A 25052-nucleotide genomic window follows, 5' to 3' on the forward strand; every position below is an offset into this window, starting at 1 on the left:
ATTCCAGATGACGACCTTAATACATTTTACAGAATACTAAGCGATAATACTTTTTGGTCACTACATAGAGTACTTCCATTCGTGTTATTGCATAGTTTTTATAACTTTGCAATTATTCTAAAATGTGTTAAACAGTAACTAAAAGGAGTTGTTTAATTAGAGATGCCATTTTATATGGAAATTGCTAATTTTGTCCGGGGAAGCAGATGCCAGGCAGGCATTTCTGCTGCAATGGAATAGTAGTATTACATGGCGGCTATTGAAATAAATGGCTATCCATGTAATACATGGATGGTTTTAGTCCACCAGAACTGCAATTACAGAGTGGCTCTCCATTCTGGTTCATACCAGACCACCTCTATGACTTCTTTATGCCCTAATAAAGCATATGGACAGGGGTTGTCTTTATGAGACAACCTTTTTTTTACAAAGATAACATTTATTCTATAAAGTAGATATGTCCAAAAATTTGACTGCTTATTATTATCCTAATTTCAATATAGGCAGATGAAGAGAAAAGTAAAAAAAAATAAAGAACCCTTTTTGTAACTTATTTATGTAACATATATTTAGAGCAGTTTGTATACATCATGCTTACTATACCAATTCCTCTTTGGCCCCCCACCTGGTCTCATGTTTTCCGCTTTGCTTCTGCTGTCCCTCCACGTGTCCTGACATGAAATCACTATTGGCTGTTAGCGATGCAGCCTTTGTTTGGCTGCCTGATGTTACGCCATGTCAATGTGTATGGAGGGACAACAGGAGAAGTGGGGGACAAAATCGATAAGGTTAGTAGATTGTAAAGTTTGTTATTTTTAAATTTTGAGTCCTAAATTCGTAGATTTTTTCAATATTGGAAAATTAGAAACATAATATAAAATAGGTAATATTATGACTAAATAACAGTTAGTATAAAAACAACCTTTTATTTTATATTATATTTTTTATTCTTCATTTGACAATATTTGTGCAAGAATAATTAATACATATTTTACCTGGAATACAGGTTTTATGTGGTCTGCACATTACCCTGTTCCTTGGATGAAGCACCAGTTTTTATGTGTAGCTATGTGCTTTTTCTAATCTACACAACATAAGCAGTCTGCTTATAAACACTACGACAGAGATATCCATTAGATGTCAAAATGTGATGGTCTCTGTCAGATGCTTACGTGCAAAATGTGTAAATGGTCTGGTATCATTTCAGCAACTTACAGGATTATCTCTGCATATCACATGCTCATTTCAGTACAAGATAAATACAGATAACTTGTCACTGGCAAGCAAATAACTTGCTAAATTTCATTGGATGATTTAACCCCTTCCCGCTAGGGTTGTCACGATACCAGAATTTGGACTTTGATACCAATACTTTATGTAGAATTGCGATACTCGATACTAAAACGATTCTTTGCCAACAATAATAATAAAAAATAAGTTCTTCCATTTTCTGATGTGAGGCACGTGGTGTGATGAATTTTTAACCTCCATGTGCCTCACATTAATAGTAATTAACCCCATCATGTTCCTCAGTCGTAATGGACAACATTAGATTAATGTGTGAGGTACATGATGGGGTTAATTACAATTAATGTGAGGAACATGGAGGTTCAAAATCCATAATACCTTGTGCCTCACATTAATAAGTGAAAGAAAGCAGTTTTTATTTTATTTTATTTTATAACCGTGTAAGCATAATAAATTACACTATAAAATTGTTATTATGGTCGCGACAATACCGAATATGTGTATATTTTATGTATTAAGACCTATTTTAATGTTAATTGTAAAAAATGTGTGTATTTTTTAAATGTAACATTACTTTATTTTTTTTTATTTTTAAACTTTAATGTCAGTACGTTAGCCTGTGTACTGATAGTACACAGGCAGTTGTTAGGACATACTAACAACAGGAAATATGGACAGACAGCCCTGGGGTCCTTTCTCATTTTCCTCTTGAATGCTGCGGTCAGCTTTGATCGCAGCATTCAAGGGATTAGCGGCGGAGATATGAGGTTTCTCTGATTTCCCCCATTAGAGCAGGGCAGCGGCTGCGTAATACAGCCATTGCACCTCTCCTGACAGTAAGTGCGTGTGGTCAGCATGAGGTGCTGCCGCCAGCGCTGCACTAATGAGTGGCGGTGCAAGCACTGAAGACAGAACATGGGGGTGTTATGTAGTGCGCCCGCCATGTTCTGTCTTCAGTGCCGGCAATCATTAGTGCAGCGCTGGTTGCATCACATCATGCTGACCACCTCTACACAGTTATCAGGATTCAGGAGCGGGGCAATGGCTGTATCACACAGCCGCAGCCCAATTCTAACAACATTCATGTTTTACTATACTTAGCTATGCGGCCGCACAGCTTAGTATCGAAATACATGAAATAACGGTATTGAACCGTTTGAGGGTGCACGGTATCGAAACACTATCGAAATTTTGATGCATCGTGCAACCCTACTTCCTGCTGCAGCCACATTTTACCTTCCTGACCCTTATTTTTCAAATCTGACTTGTCACTTTATGTGGTAATAACTTTGTTTTTAAACTGTTTTTATTAGTCATGAGGTAGACATCAAAAATACAATAAATTAGCAAGTCATAAAGAGTATTACATCATACCCACACAACTGCTTTTGTATATAAACAGAAGTATAACAATGCAGTATTAACCCCTTCCCTCTTTAGCCACTTTTGACCTTCCTGACAGAGCCTCATTTTTCAAATCTGACATGTGTCACTTTATATGGTAATAACTCCGGAATGCTTTCACCAGGCTCTACAGAGTACTGAGGCCTAATTTATACCACCTGGGACCAGCTAACCCCTCCCCCTAGTCAGCTGCTCAGCAGGAAGTAAGCTGCAAAGAAAAAATGGTTTTAAATTAAGTCAGTTTTGCAAACTTTTTAGCAAGCAAGCAATCAATACATATATCACATACAATGGACCCCCACTTTGTCACACACAACACAGTAAGTCAATCCGGTTTTTGTAACTCCACTTGATTTACAAACCACTTGTTTTTCAAGCCCACAGAGCAGGCTCTACAGAGTACTGAGGCCTAATTTATACCACCTGGGACCAGCTAACCCCTCCCCCTAGTCAGCTGCTCAGCAGGAAGTAAGCTGCAAAGAAAAAATGGTTTTAAATGATGTCAGTTTTGCAAACTTTTTAGCAAGCAAGCAATCAATACATATATCACATACAATGGCCCCCCACTTTGTCACACACAACACAGTAAGTCAATCCGGTTTTTGTAACTCCACTTGATTTACAAACCACTTGTTTTTCATGAACTGAATGCATTGTAACTGTATGTATATTTTTTCATCTTTTAATCTGACAACTATTTTTTGTATTGCACTCCACTATTGGGTATTAAATTTAAAATATATAAAAGCCACTTCCTTGTAGTCTTACCGAACTTAATCTTCCGAAGGGGAAGAATTTTACCTGCGTTAATTTAGAGTATTATGTTCCATTAAGATAACCTGTGTTATTGAGACTAACTGGCATTAAGGAAATATAAAGATGTAGGCCCCTATTGCGTAGATAAGTATAGGTGGTGGTACATACTATGGTATAAATTATTGGGGTGTAGGAAACCTATGTGAGTAATTTAGCATAATCCTGTGTAGTGTCCACGGCCGCGGACTGTCGGGATTATTCACACCCCGACGGTCGCAGCACATGAATACGTTCTGCTGTGTCCCGTAGGGTGCGCGAGCACGCTCGTGCCTGGCCTTAAAGGGCCAGCGCGCGCAAATGAAAATAATCGTCAATTAACCTATGATCACCCTGGACTATAAAAATGGCTCTGCCCTTTCACTCATTGCCTGCTCCCTGGCAGCATATAGCAATGGACTTTGTCACTGACCTTCCTTCCCCTGCAGGATGCAATACGGTCTGGGTGGTGGTGGACCAGTTCTCGAAGATGGCTCATTTAATCCAGCTGACTTGCCTACTTTCTGCTCTTCGGCTGGTGAATCTCTTCATCCAGCACATCTTCCATTTGCATGGTTTTCCTCTTCATATCTTGTCTAATCCGGGGGTTCAGTTTACCTTGATATTCTGAAGAGCCCTCTGTAAACTCCTAGACGTGAAGTTGGACTTTTCTTCAGCCTATCATTCCCAGTCTAATGGCCAAGTCGAGAGGATTAACCAAATCATGGAGAATTATCTATGCCACTTCATCTCCATGCAGCATGATGATTGGGTAAAGCTTCTTTCATGGGCCGAGTTAACAACCATACAAGTGAGTCCACCACCTCCACACCATTCTACATTGTCTATGGCCAACATCCACGAATTCCTATCCTGTTCTGGCTACATCCCTGGTACCCGCAGCTGACTCTGCATTTGGAGATTTTCTAAAGGTCTGGCAGCAAACCCGGTCCTCTTTTCTGCAGGCAGTTGATCGCATGTAGCGAAAAGCAGATGCTAAGAGAAGAGCGCCACCTCTGTATCTTCCAGATTCCAAAGTCTGACTATCCTCAAGGAATATCCAGCTAATATGCCGTCATACAAGTTTGCTCCCAGGTTCCTCTGACCTTTTGAGATCCTACAGCAAATCAACCCTGTCTCTTACAAGCTTTGGCTGCCTCCTACCCTAAGGATCCCCAACTCCTTTCATGTGTCCCTCCTAAAGCCTGTGGTCCTGAACCGCTACACAAAAACGCCTAGCCCTGCAGTTGCTCCTAGCGGTTCTTCCAATGTATTCGAGATTAAGGTAATCCTGGACTTCAAAAAAGTAGGAGGCAGAACGTTTTATTGGGTGGATTGGAAGGATTGGAAGGTGTTTGGTCCAGAGAAGAGATCCTAGGAGCCAGAAGAGAACCTCAATGCTCTTTCCCTCATTAAAAAGTTCCTCTCTCGCTCTGATCACAAGAATAGGGGGCGTAAGAGGGGAGATACTGTAGCGTCCACGGCCACGGACCGTCAGGATTACTCATCCTCGACGGCTGCAGCCATAGATCTGTGAGCGCTGGCCCGCATCTCCTCCCCAGGAGATGCCAGTGCTCACTTCTGCTCTGTTCTTCTGTGTCCCGTAGGGTGTGCGCACACGCTCGTGCCTGGCCTTAAAGGTCCAGCACATGACAATAATCATCAAATAACCCATGATCACTCATTGTCTGAGCATTGTCGTGTTTACCCGTGTTAGTCTTGCAAATGGTCCCTTAGTGTTAACCTGTTCCCAGTGTTCCCACACCTGCTACCTGTATCCTGTATCCCATGCTACCGTTGTTACAGTGGCTTAGAAAGTTGGAATCGTGCTGTGCCATCGGTCACGCCTGCTGTGTTTCACCACGTCTGGTGTCTGCTGCCAAGGTCCCATCTGAGCCTAGCCGTTACTACTGTCTGAACTGCTACAGCTACCCTTGTGCTTGGACTATATAGACATTGACTTGGTACACTTTTTGGCCACCTGCTATCCCGCTATGGCGGTATGGCCCAGTGTGTCCACATACCCACAGATGAAGACAGTTTGTCATCTATAGTCGGCGAGCGTGCATTTATGTTGTAAATTAATAAGCTTAATAGTGTAATTCACCCCTGTGACATGATGTGAGGGCGGCGATCATCACTATATATATATATATATATATATATATATATACATATACATACATACACACACTACCGTTCAAAAGTTTAGGGTCACTTAGAAATTTCCTTATTGTTGAAAGAAAAGCACAGTTTTTTTCAATGAAGATAACATTAAATTAATCAGAAATACACTCTGTAAATTTTTTATGTGCTAAATGACTATTTTAGCTGCAAACGTCTGGTTTTTAATGCAATATCTACATAGGTGTATAGAGGCCCATTTCCAGCAACCATCACTCCAGTGTTCTAATGGTACATTGTATTTGCTAACTGTGTTAGAAGGCTAATGGATGATTAGAAAATACTTGAAAACCCTTGTGCAATTATGTTAGCACCGCCGTAAACAGTTTTGCTGTTTAGAGGAGCTATAAAACTGACCTTCCTTTGAGCTAGTTCAGAATCTGGAGCATTACATTTGTGGTTTCGATTAAACTCTCCAAATGGCTAGAAAAAGAGAGCTTTCATGTGAAACTCGACAGTCTATTCTTGTTCTTAGAAATGAAGGCTATTCCATGCGAGAAATTGCCAAGAAACTGAAGATTTCCTACAACAGTGTGTACTACTCCCTTCAGAGTACAGCACAAACAGGCTCTAACCAGAGTAGAAAGAGAAGTGGGAGGCCCCGCTGCACAACTGAGCAACAAGACAAGTACATTAGTTCTCTAGTTTGAGAAATAGACGCCTCACAGGTCCTCAACTGGCAGCTTCATTAAATAGTACTCGGAAAACGCCAGTGTCAACGTCTACAGTGAAGAGGCGACTCCGGGATGCTGGCCTTCAGGGCAGAGTGGCAAAGAAAAAGCCATATCTGAGACTGGCTAATAAAAGGAAAAGATTAACATGGGCAAAAGCACACAGACATTGGACAGAGGAAGATTGGAAAAAAGAGTTATTGACAGACGAATCGAAGTTTGAGGTGTTTGGATCACACAGAAGAACATTTGTGAGACGCAAAACAACTGAAAAGATGCTGGAAGAGTGCCTGACGCCATCTGTCAAGCATAGTGGAGGCAATGTGATGGTCTGGGGTTGCTTTGGTGCTGGTAAAGTGGGAGATTTGTACAAGGTAAAAGGGATTTTGAATAAGGAAGGCTATCACTCCATTTTGCAACGCCATGCCATACCCTGTGAACAGCGCTTAATTGGAGCCAATTTCATCCTACAACAGGAAAATGACCCAAAGCACACCTCCAAATTATGCAAGAACTATTTAGGGAAGAAGCAGGCAGCTGGTATTCTATCTGTAATGGAGTGGCCAGCGCAGTCACCAGATCTCAACCCCATAGAGCTGTTGTGGGAGCAGCTTGGCCGTATGGTACGCAAGAAGTGCCCATCAAGCCAATCCAACTTGTTTGAGGGCCTTCTGGAAGCATGGGGTGAAATTTCTCCCGATTAGCTCAGCTAATTAACAGCTAGAATGCCAAAGGTCTGCAATGCTGTAATTGCTGCAAATGGAGCATTCTTTGACGAAAGCAAAGTTTGAAGGAGAAAATTATTATTTCAAACAAAAATCATTATTTCTAACTTTGTCAATGTCTTGACTATATTTTCTAGTCATTTTGCAACTCATTTGATAAATATAAGTGTGAGTTTCCATGGAAAACACAAAATTGTCTGGGTGACCCCAAAATTTTGAACGGTAGTGTCTATATATATATATATATATATATATATATATATATATATATATATACAGTCCAGGGTGGATGAACACAGCACTCCAATGCTACAACAAATCAGGCCATGTGCTCGTTACCTGGGGGTGAATCAATTCCCCAAAATCCAATAGAGAAAGATGTAGAGCGCAGTAACGGCACCAGGACTTCAAGGTAGATGAAAGCAAAAGTGGATTTATTTCACCTCAACACAGCAACGTTTCGGTTCAACAGGAACCTTTCTCAAGCCATCTTGAGAAAGGTTCCTGTTGAACCGAAACGTTGCTGTGTTGAGGTGAAATAAATCCACTTTTGCTTTCATCTACCTTGAAGTCCTGGTGCCGTTACTGCGCTCTACATCTTTCTCTCTCTCTCTATATATATATATATATATATATATATATATATATGCAGAACTGTGCAAAAGTTTTAGCAAGTTGTGGGAAAAATGCTGCAATGTAAGAATGGTTTCAAATATAGAACTGTTAACATTTTTTTTTCATCACTTAACAAAATTCAAAGTGAATGAACAGAAGAGAAATCTAAATCAAATCAATATTTGGTGTGACCGCCATTGCCTTCAAAACAGCATCAATTCTTTTAGGTACACTTGCACACAGTTTTTGAAGGTCTGAAGGAACTCGGCAGGTAGGTTATTTCAAACATCTTGGAGAACTAACCACAGATATTTTATAGATGTAGACGTCCTCAAACCGATCTGTCTTTACATGTAATCCCAGAGAGACTTAAGATAGTTTTTAATGGCACTGGCTGTATGTTTGGGGTTGTTGTACAATTTGGAGCCAATCATACCCCTCCCTGAAGGTATTTCATGATGGATAAGTATCTGCCTGTATTTCTCAGCATTAATCCTGATCAAATGCCAGCTCAAATTGCTGAAATGCAGCCCCAAACTTGCAAGGATCCTCCCCCATGCTTCACTGTTGCCTGCAGACAATCTTTATTATATCGCTCTCCAGCCCTTCGGAAAACAAACTGCCATCTGTTACAGCCTATTTCACATTTTGATTCATCAGTCTAGAGCACCTGATGCCAATTTTCTGCACCCCAGTTCCTATGTTTTCGTGCACAGTTGAGTCATTTGGCCTTGTTTCCACGTTGAAGGTATGGCTTCTGGCCAGTCTGAGCTTTGTCCTGGTACTTTATTTATGTTCTGAGCTTGGTTCTGGTGCTGTCTTTACCTACTGAGATTTTCTCTGGTACTGTATTTATTTACTGACATTGGTTATGTTGCTGTATATATGTACTGAGCTTGGTTCTGTGGCTGTATAAGTGTACAAAGCTTACATTTTGGTCCTGTATATATTGTACAACGGGACCTTCCATTCAATATTGTGGCCAAGCAATCAGGCACAAACTGGAAGATTTAAATATACAGTTGTCCAGAGTTTTTATTGTACACAGTCACAAACAGAAACTTAAACAAGCTTACTTTAGCAGGAAATTAAGAAAATAAAATGTCCTTAATGCCAGGTTACATAGTTACATAATGAATACCTATTCAAATATAGACCATGGGCATACGCCAAAAAATGATGCGTCCACACAAATCACAAAACCAAAACCAAAACTGAATACCTATGATGAGGACATATAGTATATCCACAATAAGATAAACAACACACAGCACAAAATTTGTACCATGAAAATATAAAACAAACTTTATTGAAATACACATAACAGCATATTGGCCATCAAAAGATAAAATCAATGATACAAGCAATAAAAGGATAGTGTGGAGATACAGCGAGGACACATCCAAATAACATGCTAATAAATTGTTAAAGAGGCTCTGTCACCAGATTTTGCAACCCCTATCTGCTATTGCAGCAGATAGGCGCTGCAATGTAGATTACAGGAACGTTTTTATTTTAAAAAAAACGAGCATTTTTGGCCAAGGTATGACCATTTTCGTATTTATGCAAATGAGGCTTGCAAAAGTCCAACTGGGCGTGTTGAAAAGTAAAAGTACAACTGGGCGTGTATTATGTGCGTACATCGGGGCGTGTTTACTACTTTTACTAGCTGGGCGTTCTGATGAGAAGTATCATCCACTTCTCTACACAACGCCCAGCTTCTGGCAGTGCAGACACAGCCGTGTTCTCGAGAGATCACGCTGTGACGTCACTTCCCCAGGTCCTGCATCGTGTCAGACGAGCGAGGACACATCGGCACCAGAGGCTACAGATGATTCTGCAGCAGCATCGGCGTTTGCAGGTAAGTCGATGTAGCTACTTACCTGCAAACGCTGATGCTGCTGCAGAATCAACTGTAGCCTCTGGTGCCGACACGATGCAGGACCTGTGAGTGACGTCACAGATCTGCACTGCCAGAAGCTGGGCGTTCTGAAGAGAAGTGGATGATACTTCTCATCAGAACGCCCAGCTAGTAAAAGTAGTAAACACGCCCCGATGTACGCACATAATACACGCCCAGTTGTACTTTTACTTTTCAACACGCCCAGTTGTACTTTTGCAAGCCTCATTTGCATAAATACGAAAATGGTCATAACTTGGCCAAAAATGCTCGTTTTTTAAAAATAAAAACGTTCCTGTAATCTACATTGCAGCGCCTATCTGCTGCAATAGCAGATAGGGGTTGCAAAATCTGGTGACAGAGCCTCTTTAACATCATGTGATGTGGTACGGAAATCTACATCCAAGCAAAGAGATATATCACAGGCAGTATTTGTAAAAAGTAAGAACATAAATATACTATACACCTGACCAAAGGCACAAAAAATGTGCACAGTTATAACAATAAATAATCAGCTAGGATTGCATAAGAAACACGAGGAAGAGTCTGAGTCTAAGGCTCAGAGGACTGTACCAACCCGTGGATTGCATGGTATGTCGCACAAAAGGTATCTCCACACTAAACGCACCCGACGCGCGTTTCGCCGTCGGCTTTCTCAAGGGGTACTGACTGATGGGATAACAGTCACTTTAAATATGGGACGTAAAAGGAGGAGATTATGTGGATGTCCAATGGGTGCAAAGTATACACAGCCAGTAGGCATTGTAATCAGTAATATAAACACACCTACCATACCTCAGAACTCGAGAAATGTGCACTCAGGACTCAGACTACTCGTGCTTGCGGGCGCCATGATGTTTTTTAGGTTGCGCATGCGCACAGGCGCTCCTCCGGGCGCCGGAACTAGTGCTCATGATGATCAACACCATGGAAGTCCGCACTGTGCATGCGCATCAAAACCACCAGGAGCATTAGAGAAGGAGCCCAGTTAACCCTGCTTATTGCATGCGACGAGGGTTTAGCCATCTTGGAGACTGGCAAAATGCCAGAAACCAAATTGTTAGTTTAGGTATAGTGTGCATAAAACTATAATATAAGCCGCTGAGACAAACACTCCACCCCGGGGTAGAGGAGTGGAGGGTGTGTCTCAACGCTAGGGGCCGTAACTACACTTCAATTAGACAGACAATGTTAAATCATAGGCTATGTGTATCAGCAGTTCATATATGTACATCGGCAGTTCATATAAATATTATCACAATCTGTAACATAAACATTACACAGCCCTTACAAATATACATGGAACAATATATACATATATATGAACAAGAGTAAAACAATATATATATATATATATATATAATAGTTTCATATATGTATACCCATATCAACATAATAAAGAGCACCCTAAACTTAAACAATCGCATTAATATACAGTAAAAACCATAAAAAACATATCAATATTAAGTATAAATAAGTTGATAATGCAAGAAAGATAAATAAAAATAAGGCAAAGTGAATAGGGTGAGTAAACACACGTGCATGTGAAAGTGAAAACAAAAAAAGAGAGAAATATAGCAAAAAATAGAAAAATAATAACGTGAAAAAGTGATTAAGACTGCACCTGAAAAAGATATAACACTGTTAGTAGACAGAAATATTGCATACTTATTAAGCAGATCATTATACTATAAGTGTCCTCTAGAAAAAATATATATTTAAATGTGTAAAATATTAAAAAGTGTGATCGTAAAAAAATATATATAAATATACAGTGAACTGTCATACATATATGTAAATATAATAGAATGTAGATATGATAAAATACTTAGTTGTATGGTAAATCATAAAAGTTACAGATATTATATATGTATAGTAAATATAGTAAAGTGCATAAATATAAGCGTACAAATATATGTAATAATATACCAATAATCGCTTATAAAAAAAGATATATATATATATATATAAATGTGTAAATATATGAAAGTGCGACAGTGAAATATAATACATGTGTAAATATGATAGAAGATAGATCATAAGATATATAGGGTTACAAATATTATGTATATGTAATGAATATAATAAAGTGCATAATTATAGGCGTACAGATATATGTCATAATATGCCCATACTATGTGTAATAAATATTAAATATTATATAATACATAAATATAAACGTACAGAAATATGACATAATATTCCGATAATCACATATAATAATAGTAGAAATATAAAGGGTACCAAACAGTACCAATACATACCCCTTGAGAAAGCTGAAGAGCGTGCCAAAAAGCCCAAATACAAATATAGAGAGATCATTTATTTAAATTCTCGATACATAAACCTGAAGTATCACTCCTACATATACACAAGACCCTCACATAGTCATAATCCCCTCAAAGAGACCAGGCCACCAGTTCCAAAATTGGACATTATAGACAGCCTCCACTGATGAACTCCACACATAAAGCATAATTAACCATGACACCTGAAAAAGAATATAAAAGATGGTATCAAATAAACACACCTAAATGTCCGTGCTACACCAACCAGGGACTACGTCCCAAACGCAACAATATGGTCTAAAAAAATGTATCAACCATATATTATCCCATCATACAAATACAATCACAATAAAAGATGATGCTATAGGGCCCAGACAATATATCACAATAAGGATGCTAAAGACATCTTTTCATTTAGACCGTAAGGTGAGCTGGTGTCTAGCTTCGTTATCCACTTACATTCGATGCGCTCGAGTTTTCGAAAAGTGTCCCCACCTCGTGATCCGATAATAATTTTATCAATGCCAAGCACTTTAAGATCTTGCCACCTGTTGTTATGATGGTCACAGAAATGTCTGGGGATAGATTTAAGTTTGTTAATCATATTCAAGTCATTTCCTTCAATTCTTCCTGCCCTTTTGATGTCTCTTACATGTTTCTGGACTCTTAGGGTATGTGCACACGATAGCAGGCTTTTACGTCTGAAATGACAGACTGTTTTCAGGAGAAAACAGCTGCCTCGTTTCAGACGTAATTGCTCCTCCTCGCATTTTGCGAGGCTTCTCTGACAGCCGTAAATTTTGAGCTGTGCTTCATTGAGTTCAATCGAGAACGGCTCAAATTACGTCTGAAAGAAGTGTCCTGCACTTCTTTTGACGAGGCTGTATTTTTACGCGTCGTCGTTTGACAGCTGTCAAACGACGACGCGTAAATGACAGGTTGTCTGCACAGTACGTCGGCAAACCCATTCAAATGAATGGGCAGATGGTTGCCAACGTTTTGTAGCCCTATTTTCAGTTGTAAAACGAGGCATAATACGCCTAGTTTACATCTGAAAATAGGTAGTGTGAACCCAGCCTTATTTTTAGTTCTCTCGTGGTCATGCCAATGTAGGAGAGGCCACATGGACATGTTGCCCTATAGACGACTCCAGAAGGGCTGCAATTAATAAAATGTACAATTTTGTAACATTTTTTATTTTCAGAGTCAAAGAATACATCCGTTTTGACTATCAAATCACAGATGGAGCAATGGCCACAGGGGAATGATCCCCACTTTGGTCCCTTGGAACCATACAAATAGATGTCAGAATTTGGAGCAGTATAGACGGTCACTCAAAGTTTTGCTCCTTTTAGCTGTTAATTGGGGTCTTGGAGGTAAATACCTCTTTAAATCAGGGTCTGTCAGCAGGATAGGCCAAAAACGGATCACAATTTTCTGCATCTCGGACCATTGTGTGTTGTATGTGGCAATAAGCCTTACCGTGTCTTCATTGTTTTTCTTTTTTCGTTGTTGCTGAATAAGAAGACTTTTACGATCAGTGTGGTATGCTCTCTGGTAGCCTCTCTCAATATCATCTTTACGGCATCCACGTTGTGAAAAACGGGCCTTCAGACACTGGGATTTATTTTCAAAATTCGATTGTGAGTCACATACACGTCGTGCCCGCAGAAACTGGCCTGTAGGGATAGCCCGTATGGTGTGTGAAGGATGGAACGAGGATGCATGTAAAAGGGCATTCTCAGCAGTTTTTTTTCCGAAAGATAGTAGTGCTTAACTTACCCATAGTTTGTACTGTGATTTTGATGTCCAGGAATTCCATGAAATCCTGACTGATTACTGTTATGTGTATTTCCATAAAGTTTGTTTTATATCTACATAGTTACATAGTTAGTACGGTTCAAAAAAGACACATGTCCATCAAGTTAAACAAAGGGATGGGAAAAGGGAAGGGATGAAACAAAATTTCTAAATATTCACATAGGAGCTGATATTCTTTAGTTCTAGGAAATTATCGAAGTCTTTTTTAAAGCCATCTACTGTAGTTTCTGTGGACCAACTCCTGCGGTAGACTATTCCACATATTCACAGTTCTCACAGTAAAGAAGGCTTGTTGCCTCTGCAGATTGAACCTTTTTTTTCTCCAGATGAGGGAAGTGACTCCTTGTCTTTTGAGGGGGTTTTACATGAAACAGGTTTTCACTATATTTCATGTATGGCCATTCATATAGTTATATAAGTTAATCCTGTCCCCCCTTAGTGGTCTCTTTTCAAGGCTAAATAGGTTTAATACTTTAAATCTTTCCTCATAACTTAGATTCTCCATGCCCCTTATTAGTTTAGTTGCTCTTCTTCGTATTTTTTCCAACTCCAGGTCATCCTTTCTATGAACTGGAGCCCAGAACTGAACTGCATATTGTAGCTGAGGCCGCACTAATGCTTTGTAAAGTAGTACTATTACATGCCTCTTTTAATACACGACAATATCTTACTGGCCTTAGAAGCAGCTGATTGACATTGCATGCTGTTATTTCATTTATGATCTACAAGTACACCCAGATCCTTCTCAACAAGTAACTCTCCCAGTGTAGCTGCCTCTAAGACATATGATGCATGCAGATTGTTGGTACCCAGATGCATAACTTTACATTTATCTACATTAACCCCTTCCCGCCGCAGCCCTTTTTCAGATTTTCATTTTCGTTTTTTCCTCCCCACGACGTTCACCATGCGGGTTAAATAATGATATGTTGATATATTGTAATAGTTCAGACTTTTACGGACGCGGCGATACCAATTATGTTTATTTTTTTAAACTATGCTCTAGGGCAGTGGTTCCCAACCGGGGTGCCGCGGTACCCAGGGGTACCGCGAGAACCGTCCCGAGGTGCCGCGGCACTCCGCTAATCCACTGCAAGCTTCACCCCTGACGTTGTAGCAGACGTGATGTGCGGACGTCTGTTACGAGTACCGCCCACCGCTTCCCACTAGAAGCCTGACGGAGGGAGAGGAGCCATTAACGCTGGGCAGGGTAAGTATTTTTTTTCTTTAGTTTGTTAGCAGTTGTGTGAGAAATGGAGCCAGGGGAATGCCGGAAGTTGTAGTCCTCTCCTCTTATACCTCCTCCCTGTAATGTCCTCTGATATCCCATAATAACAGCCTGGATATGCTGGTAGTTGTAGTCCTCTCCTCTTATACCTTCTCTCTGTAATGTCCTCTGATATCCCATAATAACAGCCTGGACATGCTGGAAGTTGTAGTTCTCTCCTCTTATACCTCCTCCCTGTAATGTCCTCTGATATCCCATAATAACAGCCTGGACATGCTGGAAGTTGTAGTTCTCTCCTCTTATACCTCCTCCCTGTAATGTCCTCTGATATCCCATAATAACAGCCTGGACATGCTGGAAGTTGTAGTTCTCTCCTCTTATACCTCCTCCCTGTAATGTCCTCTGATATCCCATAATAACAGTCTGGACATGCTGGTAGTTGTAGTTCTCTCCGCTTATACCTCCTCCCTGTAATGACCTCTGATATCCCATAATAACAGTCTGGACATGCTGGTAGTTTTAGTTCTCTCCTCTTATACCTCCTCCCTGTAATGTCCTCTGATATACAATAATAACAGCCTGGACATGCTGGTAGTTGTAGTTCTCTCCTCTTATACCTCTTCCCTGTAATGTCCTCTGATATCTCATAACAGCCTGGACATGTTGGAAGTTGTAGTTCTCTCCTCTTCTACCTCCTCCTGTAAACTTTCTCTGCTATCACATAACATCCTGGACATGCTGGGAGTTGTAGTTCTCTCTTATATCTCCTCCCTGTAATGTCCATTGATATCACATAATAATAGCCTGGACATGCTGGGAGTTGTTGTTCTTATACCTCCTTATTTATTACTTTCCCCAGGAGTAAGCACACTTTCTCTCTGTGATGGTCACTTTACTAGAGGGGCAGATGGTCATTTTATCGGGCGGGTGCCGAGGCTGATGTTGGCTTTACTGGAGGGGGCTGATGGTTATTTTACTGGGGGGTGCGGAGGCTGATGGTGACTTTACTGGGTGGGGGGGGGTCTGATGGTCTCTTTGCTGAGGGGTCATTATACTGTGAGTGGGGGACTGATGGCAATTTTACTGTGAGTGGGGGGCTGATGGTCATTACTGTGAGTGGGGGGCTGATGGTCATTACTGTGAGTAAAAAAAGTCAAACAACGCTGTCAATTCAAAATCTGCCTTAAAATTCCTAAATGAATTTGGAGGCAGATTTTAGTTTCTGCCTTACAAAAAAAGGCCCCATGCACACGACCATAAAAAAAAACCTCAGTTTTTGCGGACCGCAATTGCGGTCTGCAAAAATGGACCCATTCACTTTCATTGAACGCGGACACATTTCCATAGCTACGGATGGGTGTCCGTGCCGTAGAAATGTTCCGAAAATTATGGAACATGTCCGTTCTTTTGCATTTTGCGGGCCGTTCTCCCATTCTTTGTATGGGAGCACGGCCCGAAAATGCGGGTGGCAGTCGGCGGCCGGCCGTGCCCGCAATCGCGGACCGTGATTGCGGGCACAGTCGTGTGCATGGGGCCTAAGAGTGTAGTGCTTGTTTTTAGTCATTTTTTGTCGTTTTGTAAACAATTTTTGGTAGCGGTGCCCTGAGAATTTTTTTTTTTTCCTGGAGTGCCTTGAGCCTGAAAAGTTTGGGAAACTCTGCTCTAGGGGGTAAATGGGAAAAGGTTTTTTTTTTTTTAACTTTACATTTTTTTGACACAAATAAAAACTTTATTTATCAAATTTTTACTGTTTTTATTAGTTCCCCTAGATTAGTTCCCCTAGGAGACATCAACCAGCGATCGTTAGATCGCTTGCACGATAAACTGCAATACTAATATATTGCAGTATATCGTGATTCTGCACGCCATTTGCCAAGTGGATGTCCAAACACTAAGTATGTCCAAATCAGCTTGCAATTTACGAACATCTTCCATAGACTGAACAATACTACATAGCTTGGTGTCATCTGTAAAAATAGAAATAGTGCTATTAATCCCATCCTATAGTTACATAGTTACATAGTTACATAGTTAGTACGGCTGAAAAAAGACACATGTCCATCAAGTTCAACCAAGGGAAGGGAAAAGGGAAGAAAAAATTTCTACACATAGGAGCTAATATTTTTTTGTTCTAGGAAATTATCTAACCCTTTTTTAAAGCCATCTACTGTCCCTGCTGTGACCAGCTCCTGCGGTAGGCTATTCCATAAATTCACAGTTCTCACTGTAAAGAAGCCTTGTCGCCTCTGCAGCTTGAACCTTTTTTTCTCCAGACGGAGGGAGTGCCCCCTTGTTTTTTGAGGGGGTTTTACAAGGAACAGGATTTCACCATATTTTTTGTATGTGCCATTAATATATTTATATAAGTTAATCATGTCCCCCCTTAGTCGTCTTTTTTCAAGGCTAAATAGGTTTAATTCTTTCAATCTTTCCTCATAACTTAAATTCTCCATGCCCCTTATTAGCTTCGTTGCTCTTCTTTGTATTTTTTCCAACTCCAGGGCATCCTTTCTATGAACTGGAGCCCAGAACTGAACTGCATATTCTAGATGAGGCCTCACTAATGCTTTGTAAAGTGGCATTATTACATCCCTGTCCCGCGAGTCCATGCCTCTTTTAATACACGACAATATCCTGCTGGCCTTTGAAGCAGCTGATTGACACTGCATGCTGTTATTGAGTTTATGATTTACAAGTACACCCAGATCCTTCTCAACAAGTGAATCCGCCAGTGTAGCGCCCCCTAGGACATATGATGCATGCAGGTTGTTGGTACCAAGATGCATAACTTTACATTTATCTACATTAAACTTCATTTGCCAAGTGGACGCCCAAACACTTAGTTTGTTTAAATCTGCCTGTAATTCATGAACATCTTCCATAGTCTGAACTATATTACATAGCTTGGTGTCATCTGCAAAAATAGAAATAGTGCTATTAATCCCTTCCTCTATATCATTAATAAATAAGTTGAATAATAGTGGTCCCAGCACTGAACCCTGGGGTACACCACTTATAACCGGGGACCATTCAGAGAAGGAATCATTGACCACAACCCTCTGGATACGGTCCTTGAGCCAATTCTCAATCCAATTACAAACTATATTTTCTAAACCTATAGTCCTTAATTTACCCATTAGGCGTCTATGGGGGACAGTGTCAAATGCCTTTGCAAAGTCCAAAAACACTAAATCCACAGCGGCCCCTCTGTCTAGACTTCTGCTCACCTCTTCATAAAAACAGATTAGGTTAGTTTGACAACTTCTGTCCTTAGTAAAACCGTGCTGGCTGTCACTTATAATGCTATTTATTGTCACATAATCCTGTATATAGTCCCTCAATAGCCCCTCAAACATTTTCCCCACGATGGATGTTAAGCTTACTGGTCTATAATTACCCGGGGAAGACCTAGAGCCCTTTTTGAAAATAGGCACCACATTTGCCCTGCGCCAGTCCCTTGGCACTATACCTGTCACTAGAGATCCTCTATATCATTAATAAATAAGTTGAATAATAGTGGTCCCAGCATGAAACCCTGGGGTACACCACTTATAACCGGTGATTATTCAGAGTAGGAATCATTGACCACATCTCTCTGGATGCGGTCCTTGAGCCAATTCTCAATCCAATTACAAACTATGCTTTCGAAAACCTATAGCCCTTAATTTACTCATTAGACGTCTATGAGGGACAGTGTCAAATGCCTTTGCATAGTCCAAAAATACTATATCCACAGCGGCCCCTCTGTATTCTACTCACCTCTTCATAAAAACAAATCGGGTTGGTTTGACAACTTCTGTCCTTAGTAAAACCATGTTGGCTGTCACTCATAATACTATTTTTTTTCGCATACATATGTATATATTCCCTCAATAGCCCTTCAAACATTTTTCCCACGATTGATGTTAAGCTTACTGGTCTATAATTACCCGGGGAAGACCTAGAGCCCCTTTTGAAAATAGGCATCACATTTGCCCTGCACCAGTCCCTTGGTATACCAGTCACTAGAGAATCTCTGAATATTATGAAGAGGGGGACAGAAATAACTGAACTAAGCTCTTTAATAACTCTAGGGTGTAACCCATCTGGTCCCGGGGCCTTGTGCACATTTATTTTATTTAACTTAGCTTAGATCATATCTACATTCATCCAATTAAGTATATTAATTGATGTATTAACAGCACTGGCATCGGCTACATCAGTTGCTCTTTCTGCTGTTGTATATACAGAGCTAAATAACCAATTTAGTAACTCTGCCTTCTCTTGATCCCCTGTGACCAACTCCCCATTATCACTAATTAGGGATCCTACATGTTCAGACCTTTTATTTTTTTTGTATTTATATACTTGAAGAACTTTTTGGGATTTGTTATACTATCCTTGGCCACCTGCCTTTCATTTTGTATTTTTGCTGATTTTATTCCTTCTTTACAGATTTTATTAAGCTCTTTATAATTTAAAAAGGCTAAAGCTTTACCCTTAGATTTGCCTTGTTCAAATGCCCTTTTTACAGAAGGTGTAAGCCATGTGGGGTTTAACTTTAGTCATTTATACTTGTTACCTATAGGAATAAATTTTGCACTATAATTATACAATGTAGATTTTAAGATCTCCCATCTATCATTTGTACCATTATTTGACATTAGTTCTTCCCAGTCTATATCCTAAAATGCAGCCCTCATCCTGGGGAAATTGGCCTTCTTAAAATTAAGTGTTTTTGTCCTCCCAACCTGTGTTTGTTTTTTACAGTATAGGTAAAATATTGTGATCACTTCTACAGAGGTTTTCACGAACAGTGACATTCCCAACATGCTCTGCATTGTTTGAAATGACCAGATCCAACAGAGCTTCACCTGTAGTCGGTTCTTCCACAAACTGGGCCATAAGATTTTCCTGCAACAGTTTGAGGAAATTTCTTCCCTTCACAGTTGAAGCCAAACCATTACACCAATTAATATCCCGGTAATTAAAATCTCCCATTATCACTACAGTACCCCCCTGTGCAGCCTGCTCCATGTCTTTATATAGCTGACCTTCCATCTCAGTTATATTGGAAGGTCTATAGATTACACCAAAAGTAATTTTTTTCAGTGTTTACCTCCCTTTGTAATTCCACCCACAAGGTTTCAACCTCCACACAATCTTCACCCACTATTGTTTCTTTCACACTCACATATCACTTCTCACATACAGACATACACCACCGCATTTCCTATTTGTCCTGTCTCTTCGAAACAATGTAAAACATCGTAGATTTACAGCCCATTCATGTGAAGAGCCTAGCCATGTTTCAGCAACACCAACTATATTAATATGTTCATCCAGTACCAAGGCCTCAAGCTCCCCCATTTGCTTGCTAGACTTCTGCCATTTGTGAACATACACTTTAACTTGCATTTCAAATTGTCTCGTTCGGCATCAGATTATTTGGACATTTCTATTTTCATTGTTGTTTTGTAATAAAATGATCCCCTTATCCTGTTGCATAGTCCTCTCCCTACAGTCTATTTCTACCCCAACAATATAGTCTGACCCCTCTCTAACCTAACTATCCCTTTATTTTCTACATTGACCTCCCTCCTCCTTTGTAGAAAGAGTTGTTAACGAATGTACTTAAAGTAAAGAATTGAAGTAAAGACCTGCGTCTAACCCAGGGGACTTAAACACGTATCCCCGAGGCTGTCACCTGCGGCCCGTGGGGCACCGAAGCTCCCTCGGGAGAGGAGAGAGCAGGCTGAAGGAGGAGCGCGCCAGCGCTCCTTCATGAAGTCATGAAGGAGCGCAGTCCCTTTTCTGTGCTGCTGGATAATTGGTGGTAGGTGAGTAATGGCCACACAGACCCCTGTAGTCCCCATATATGGACAATGACTTCAGGGGCTCCTCCAACAGAGGAATTCCTGGCCAGAGCAATATGGCTGGGGAATCCGGTCCAGTAGGATCCCCTGACGTCATTGTCCATATATGGAAAGTGACTTCAGGGGCTCCTCCAGCAGAGGATTCCCCAGCCCATGCGTTGGCAAAGCTCTGGTCAGGGAATCAGGTTCATGAAGATACCCTGGCATCACTGTCTATATATTGACAGTGACTTCAGGGGCTCCTGCAGTAGAGGGATCTCCGGCCAGAGTGCTCTACCAAGGAATCCGGTTCAGGAGGATCCCCTGACGTCACTGTCCATATATAGACAGTGACTTCAGGGGCTCCTCCATCAGAGGAATCCCCGGCCAGAGCATCGGCAATGCTCTGGCTGGGGATTCCACTCCCAGAGGGAGCCCCAATGGCACTATCTATAGGGGGGGGGGTGTGTGGCAATATCTACAGAGGGCACTGTGGCACTACCTACAAAGGGCACTGTGGCATTGCCTAATCTTGAAATTCTTGTGTCTGCCAAATGCTGCCAACTGAGCAGCCAGACTGCATTTAGCGAGACTTTAAACTGGAAAACTGGATTATTAAAATAAGCACGTGGAGTAAACTCGCTAAGTTCCGGTAAGTTTAAACCAAACGGTATTATTATAGTAGTGTAGTATTATTATAGTAATGTATTATTGTTGTAGTAGTTCAAATAACTAATTAATTAAGAGTAATTTTGTATTGCATCAAATTTGAAAGTAATGCGGCCTGTGAAATTCAAATTTTTTTCTATCTGCGGCCCATATACCCGGCCGAGTTTGAGTCCCCTGGTCTAACTGTTCTTCCTCTCTTTGGCCACCCTACACATTTGGCGTAGTCTGCAAGATCCGAACAATCTTCGAGAAGATGGAACAATCCAGTAGCAGTGGCGTCCCACCAGCACTGGCCACAGTGGTGATCCCTATGGGGGCCGCATTAATGAATATCCCAAAATTTTACGGAAAAAGTGTACCTATCACAGACTGGACAGAGAGGGTTCATACAGCCGCCCGAATGTTCCAAATACCAGCTACACACCAGGCGGGCCCAGCACTAAATTCTCTCGAAGAAGATTATTGTAAGCCGTTTAGACTCCTTGTATGGACATATCACCTCAACTGCTGACTTGCGAAAGAAGTTCTACACCTGCTGCTGAGGGCCAAACCGCGGGCAATTCACCATCTGGCCCACGAACTAATGTAGAACTTCTAATGGGGAAGTGCACAGTGGTAACAGCCACTATCGGTGGGGTACAGGTCCCTTGCCGCCTTGACATGGGGTCAGAAGACGAACATGACAAATCAACTGTTTCGCAAACCATTTCAAAGTCGACAAGCTTTAGAAGCACCTTGGATAGAGCTAACCACAGCCAATAGCCCACCGATTCATGTTGTCGGTGTTACTGGGTGTAGCATCCATGGCCGCGGGCCGTCGGGTTTACTCACCTCCCGACGCCCGCAGCCATGGATCTGTGAGCGCTGGTCCCCGTCTCCCTCCTAGGAGACGCCAGCGCTCACTTCCGCTCCGTTCGGCATCAATCGTCATCATCATCAACTGCCACGATTTCCTGGTCTGTAAGAAGGCCCCTGGCCTTCTAATCCTTGCCTGAGCGTTGTTAGTTTTCCCAGTCTGTCTTGCAAATGGTCCCTTAGTGTTTCCCATTCCTGTTGTTACCCGTGCCTTGTTCCCCGTTCCTGTATCCCGTGCTTTGCCTTAGTATCAAGTCGTGCCACGTCCTGTGTCATCTGCCACGTCCAGAGGAATCTGCCACGTCCTGTGTCATCTGCCACGTCCAGAGGAATCTGCCATGTCCTGTGTCATCTGCCACGTCCGGCGGAATCCGCCACGTCCTGTGTCATCTGCCACGTCCGGAGGAATCCGCCACGTTCTGTGTCATCTGCCACATCTGGAGGAATCCGCCACGTCTGGCACAACTTGCGGCTCCTTTGTCATCCGCCACGTTTGGCGCCATCTGCTGCACCCATCTCATCTGTGCCAGAGCTGCGGCCACCGTCTGGACTATCCAGGTACCCTTGTGCGGGACATTGTATTTCTGGGGTTTCCTGTGGTTTGGCCAGCTGCCTTCCCGCTATGGCGGTACGGCCTAGTGCGTCCACTAACCCGCTTCGTGACACTGGGTTAGAAGTAGAGGTGTTCTCATGCAAGTTTCCCTGGGCTGACATTGTAGTGGTCATAATTGTGCATGACCAGGCATTCATGTTATTATTGGGATGAACGTCTTGCAAGAAATACATTGACTGGTGTTCAATGAGATGGGTACCACCTACTGGCATCGGCACAAAGAACATTTTTTCATGTCCACCAAGTCTGTTAGCGTCAAGAGAGCTGGAAAAACGTATTGGGATCAGTGTGAATGATACAGGCCCCAAACAGAAGCGGACTACAAGTACGACCTCAACAAGTACCGTCGGTACACACCATCACTTGAAACGTGCCCTGATCATGGTGGAACCACTCAGTAATAAAAACAGACCACCTGCATGGGTGGTGGGACAGACGGTGTGTCGAGTAGCTAAGGGCATGGCCACGGTCCGGTTGATGAACCCCATGTCAGCAAGCATTTAGATACCGGCTGCTACGTTGCTGGCTAGCATCCAACTAATTAGGTCTGAAGAAGTGGACAACCCAACATCACCTCAACTCCTCGGAAGCGCAGGGGACAGAAGCAAGGATTTAGGGGATACTGATAGTGAACATACGGCCTGGCTGTGGCACCAACTAGAGCTGTATAGAATATCTCCCAACACAGGGATGGAGGGACAGTTAAGGACACTTGCCTGACAGTTCAACTGGCTGTTCGCCCAACATGAAGAAGATTACGGGTGTACGGCCACCATTGAACATGAGACCCATACCAGAATTACTCCACCCCTTAGGGAACGTTACCATAATATACCGCCTGCGTTGTATCGCTAAGTCACGAATCTGTTGCAGTAGATGTTGGATGGACAAGTGATTAGGGAGAGTCAGGGCCCATGGGGTGCCCAATTGTTCTAGTCAGAAAGGACAGCTCCCTCTGGTTCTGCTTCGACTACAGGAAGCTTAACGCTTGTACTAAATGGGACGCCTCCCCGGTGGAAGAGCCCTCGAGAGAGCTATGCAAAAGGCGCAGCACTACACGATGTTTGATCTAGCCAGTGGATACTGGCAGATGCCCTTGAAGGAGGAAGATAAGGAGCAAACAGCATTTATCACCCCTTCAAGACTGTTCGAATTTAATTGGATGTCTTTCGGCCTGAGGAATGCTCCCAGCACTTTTCAACGTTTGATAGAACAATGCTTAGGCAATTTGAATTACGAATCTGTTCTAATCTATCTTGATGACATCGTCATCATTTCCAAAACGTTCCCTGAACATCTACAGCCTTCTGCGGGTCGTACTAGAACACTTGGGAAGATATGGACTCAAATTGAAACCCAGCAGGTGTCGATTGGGGCGGCAACAGACCAAGTACCTCGACCATCTGGTGAATGCCACAGGAATTGCTCCAGATCCTGACAAGATTAAGGCCGTACAAGAGTGGCCTCTTCCACAGAACACCATGGAAGTGAGAGCCTTCCTCGGTTTGGTCAGGTATTACCGGAGGTATATTTGGAACCTTGCAAAGATTGCAAGTTCTCTGTACCAACTTCTCTGTGGACAACCCACACAAAAAAAAGGAACCCGTATTCGCAGTGTTGTAGAGCAGTGGCAGGAGGAACAACAACTAGCATTCAAAGAGTTGAAAGATCGACTGATGATGGCTCCTGTTCTGGCCTTTGCTGATTTCAACCAGGCATTCCAGTTGTACACCGATGCCAGCCTGAAGGGACTGGGGACTATTTTTGCCTAACAGCAGGGGAATGTGGAGCGACTCATCGTGTACGGCAGTCGCAGCCTGCGCCCGTCGGAACGGAACCCTATAAACTACAGTTCCTTTCGATTGGAACTCTTGACCATCATTTACCTGGTTGGAAGCAAAGTGGGGATTTACACCGACAACAGCCCCTTGGCCTATGTCGGCACTGCTAAATTGGGAGCAGTGGAACAGCGGTGGGAAGGACGATTGTCCCGATTCAATTATACCATATATTACAAATCAGGTAAAAACCATGCCAATGCCAATACACTTTCCCGGCAACCTTCTGAAGTTCCAGAAGGACATGTCGACCATAAACTCGAGGAGATGAAGATTCTCCCACTCCGAGTTGCCCATCCACCAGTGAAATCTTGGCGGGTGGTCCCAACAGTGCAAGAGGCAAATGTCCTAACCGAGATGTACGATC

General features: G+C 42.0%; 1 protein-coding gene across 1 annotated transcript; it reads left to right on the top strand.

The window, feature by feature from the left end:
• The first annotated feature begins 24106 nt into the window (after positions 1 to 24106).
• Positions 24107 to 24619, top strand: LOC142656612 (uncharacterized). Its single transcript, XM_075831539.1, has one exon. The coding sequence runs from the start codon at positions 24107 to 24109 to the stop codon at positions 24617 to 24619; it is 513 nt and encodes a 170-aa protein (XP_075687654.1).
• Positions 24620 to 25052: the final 433 nt, after the last annotated feature.

The sequence above is a fragment of the Rhinoderma darwinii genome, chromosome 6 (genome assembly GCF_050947455.1).
Source record: "Rhinoderma darwinii isolate aRhiDar2 chromosome 6, aRhiDar2.hap1, whole genome shotgun sequence".
Lineage (NCBI taxonomy): Eukaryota > Metazoa > Chordata > Amphibia > Anura > Rhinodermatidae > Rhinoderma > Rhinoderma darwinii.

What these genes read in the sequence shown, in the direction of transcription:
- LOC142656612 (XM_075831539.1), top strand. Translation starts at nt 24,107, where the DNA reads ATGACATCGTCATCATTTCCAAAACGTTCCCTGAACATCTACAGCCTT.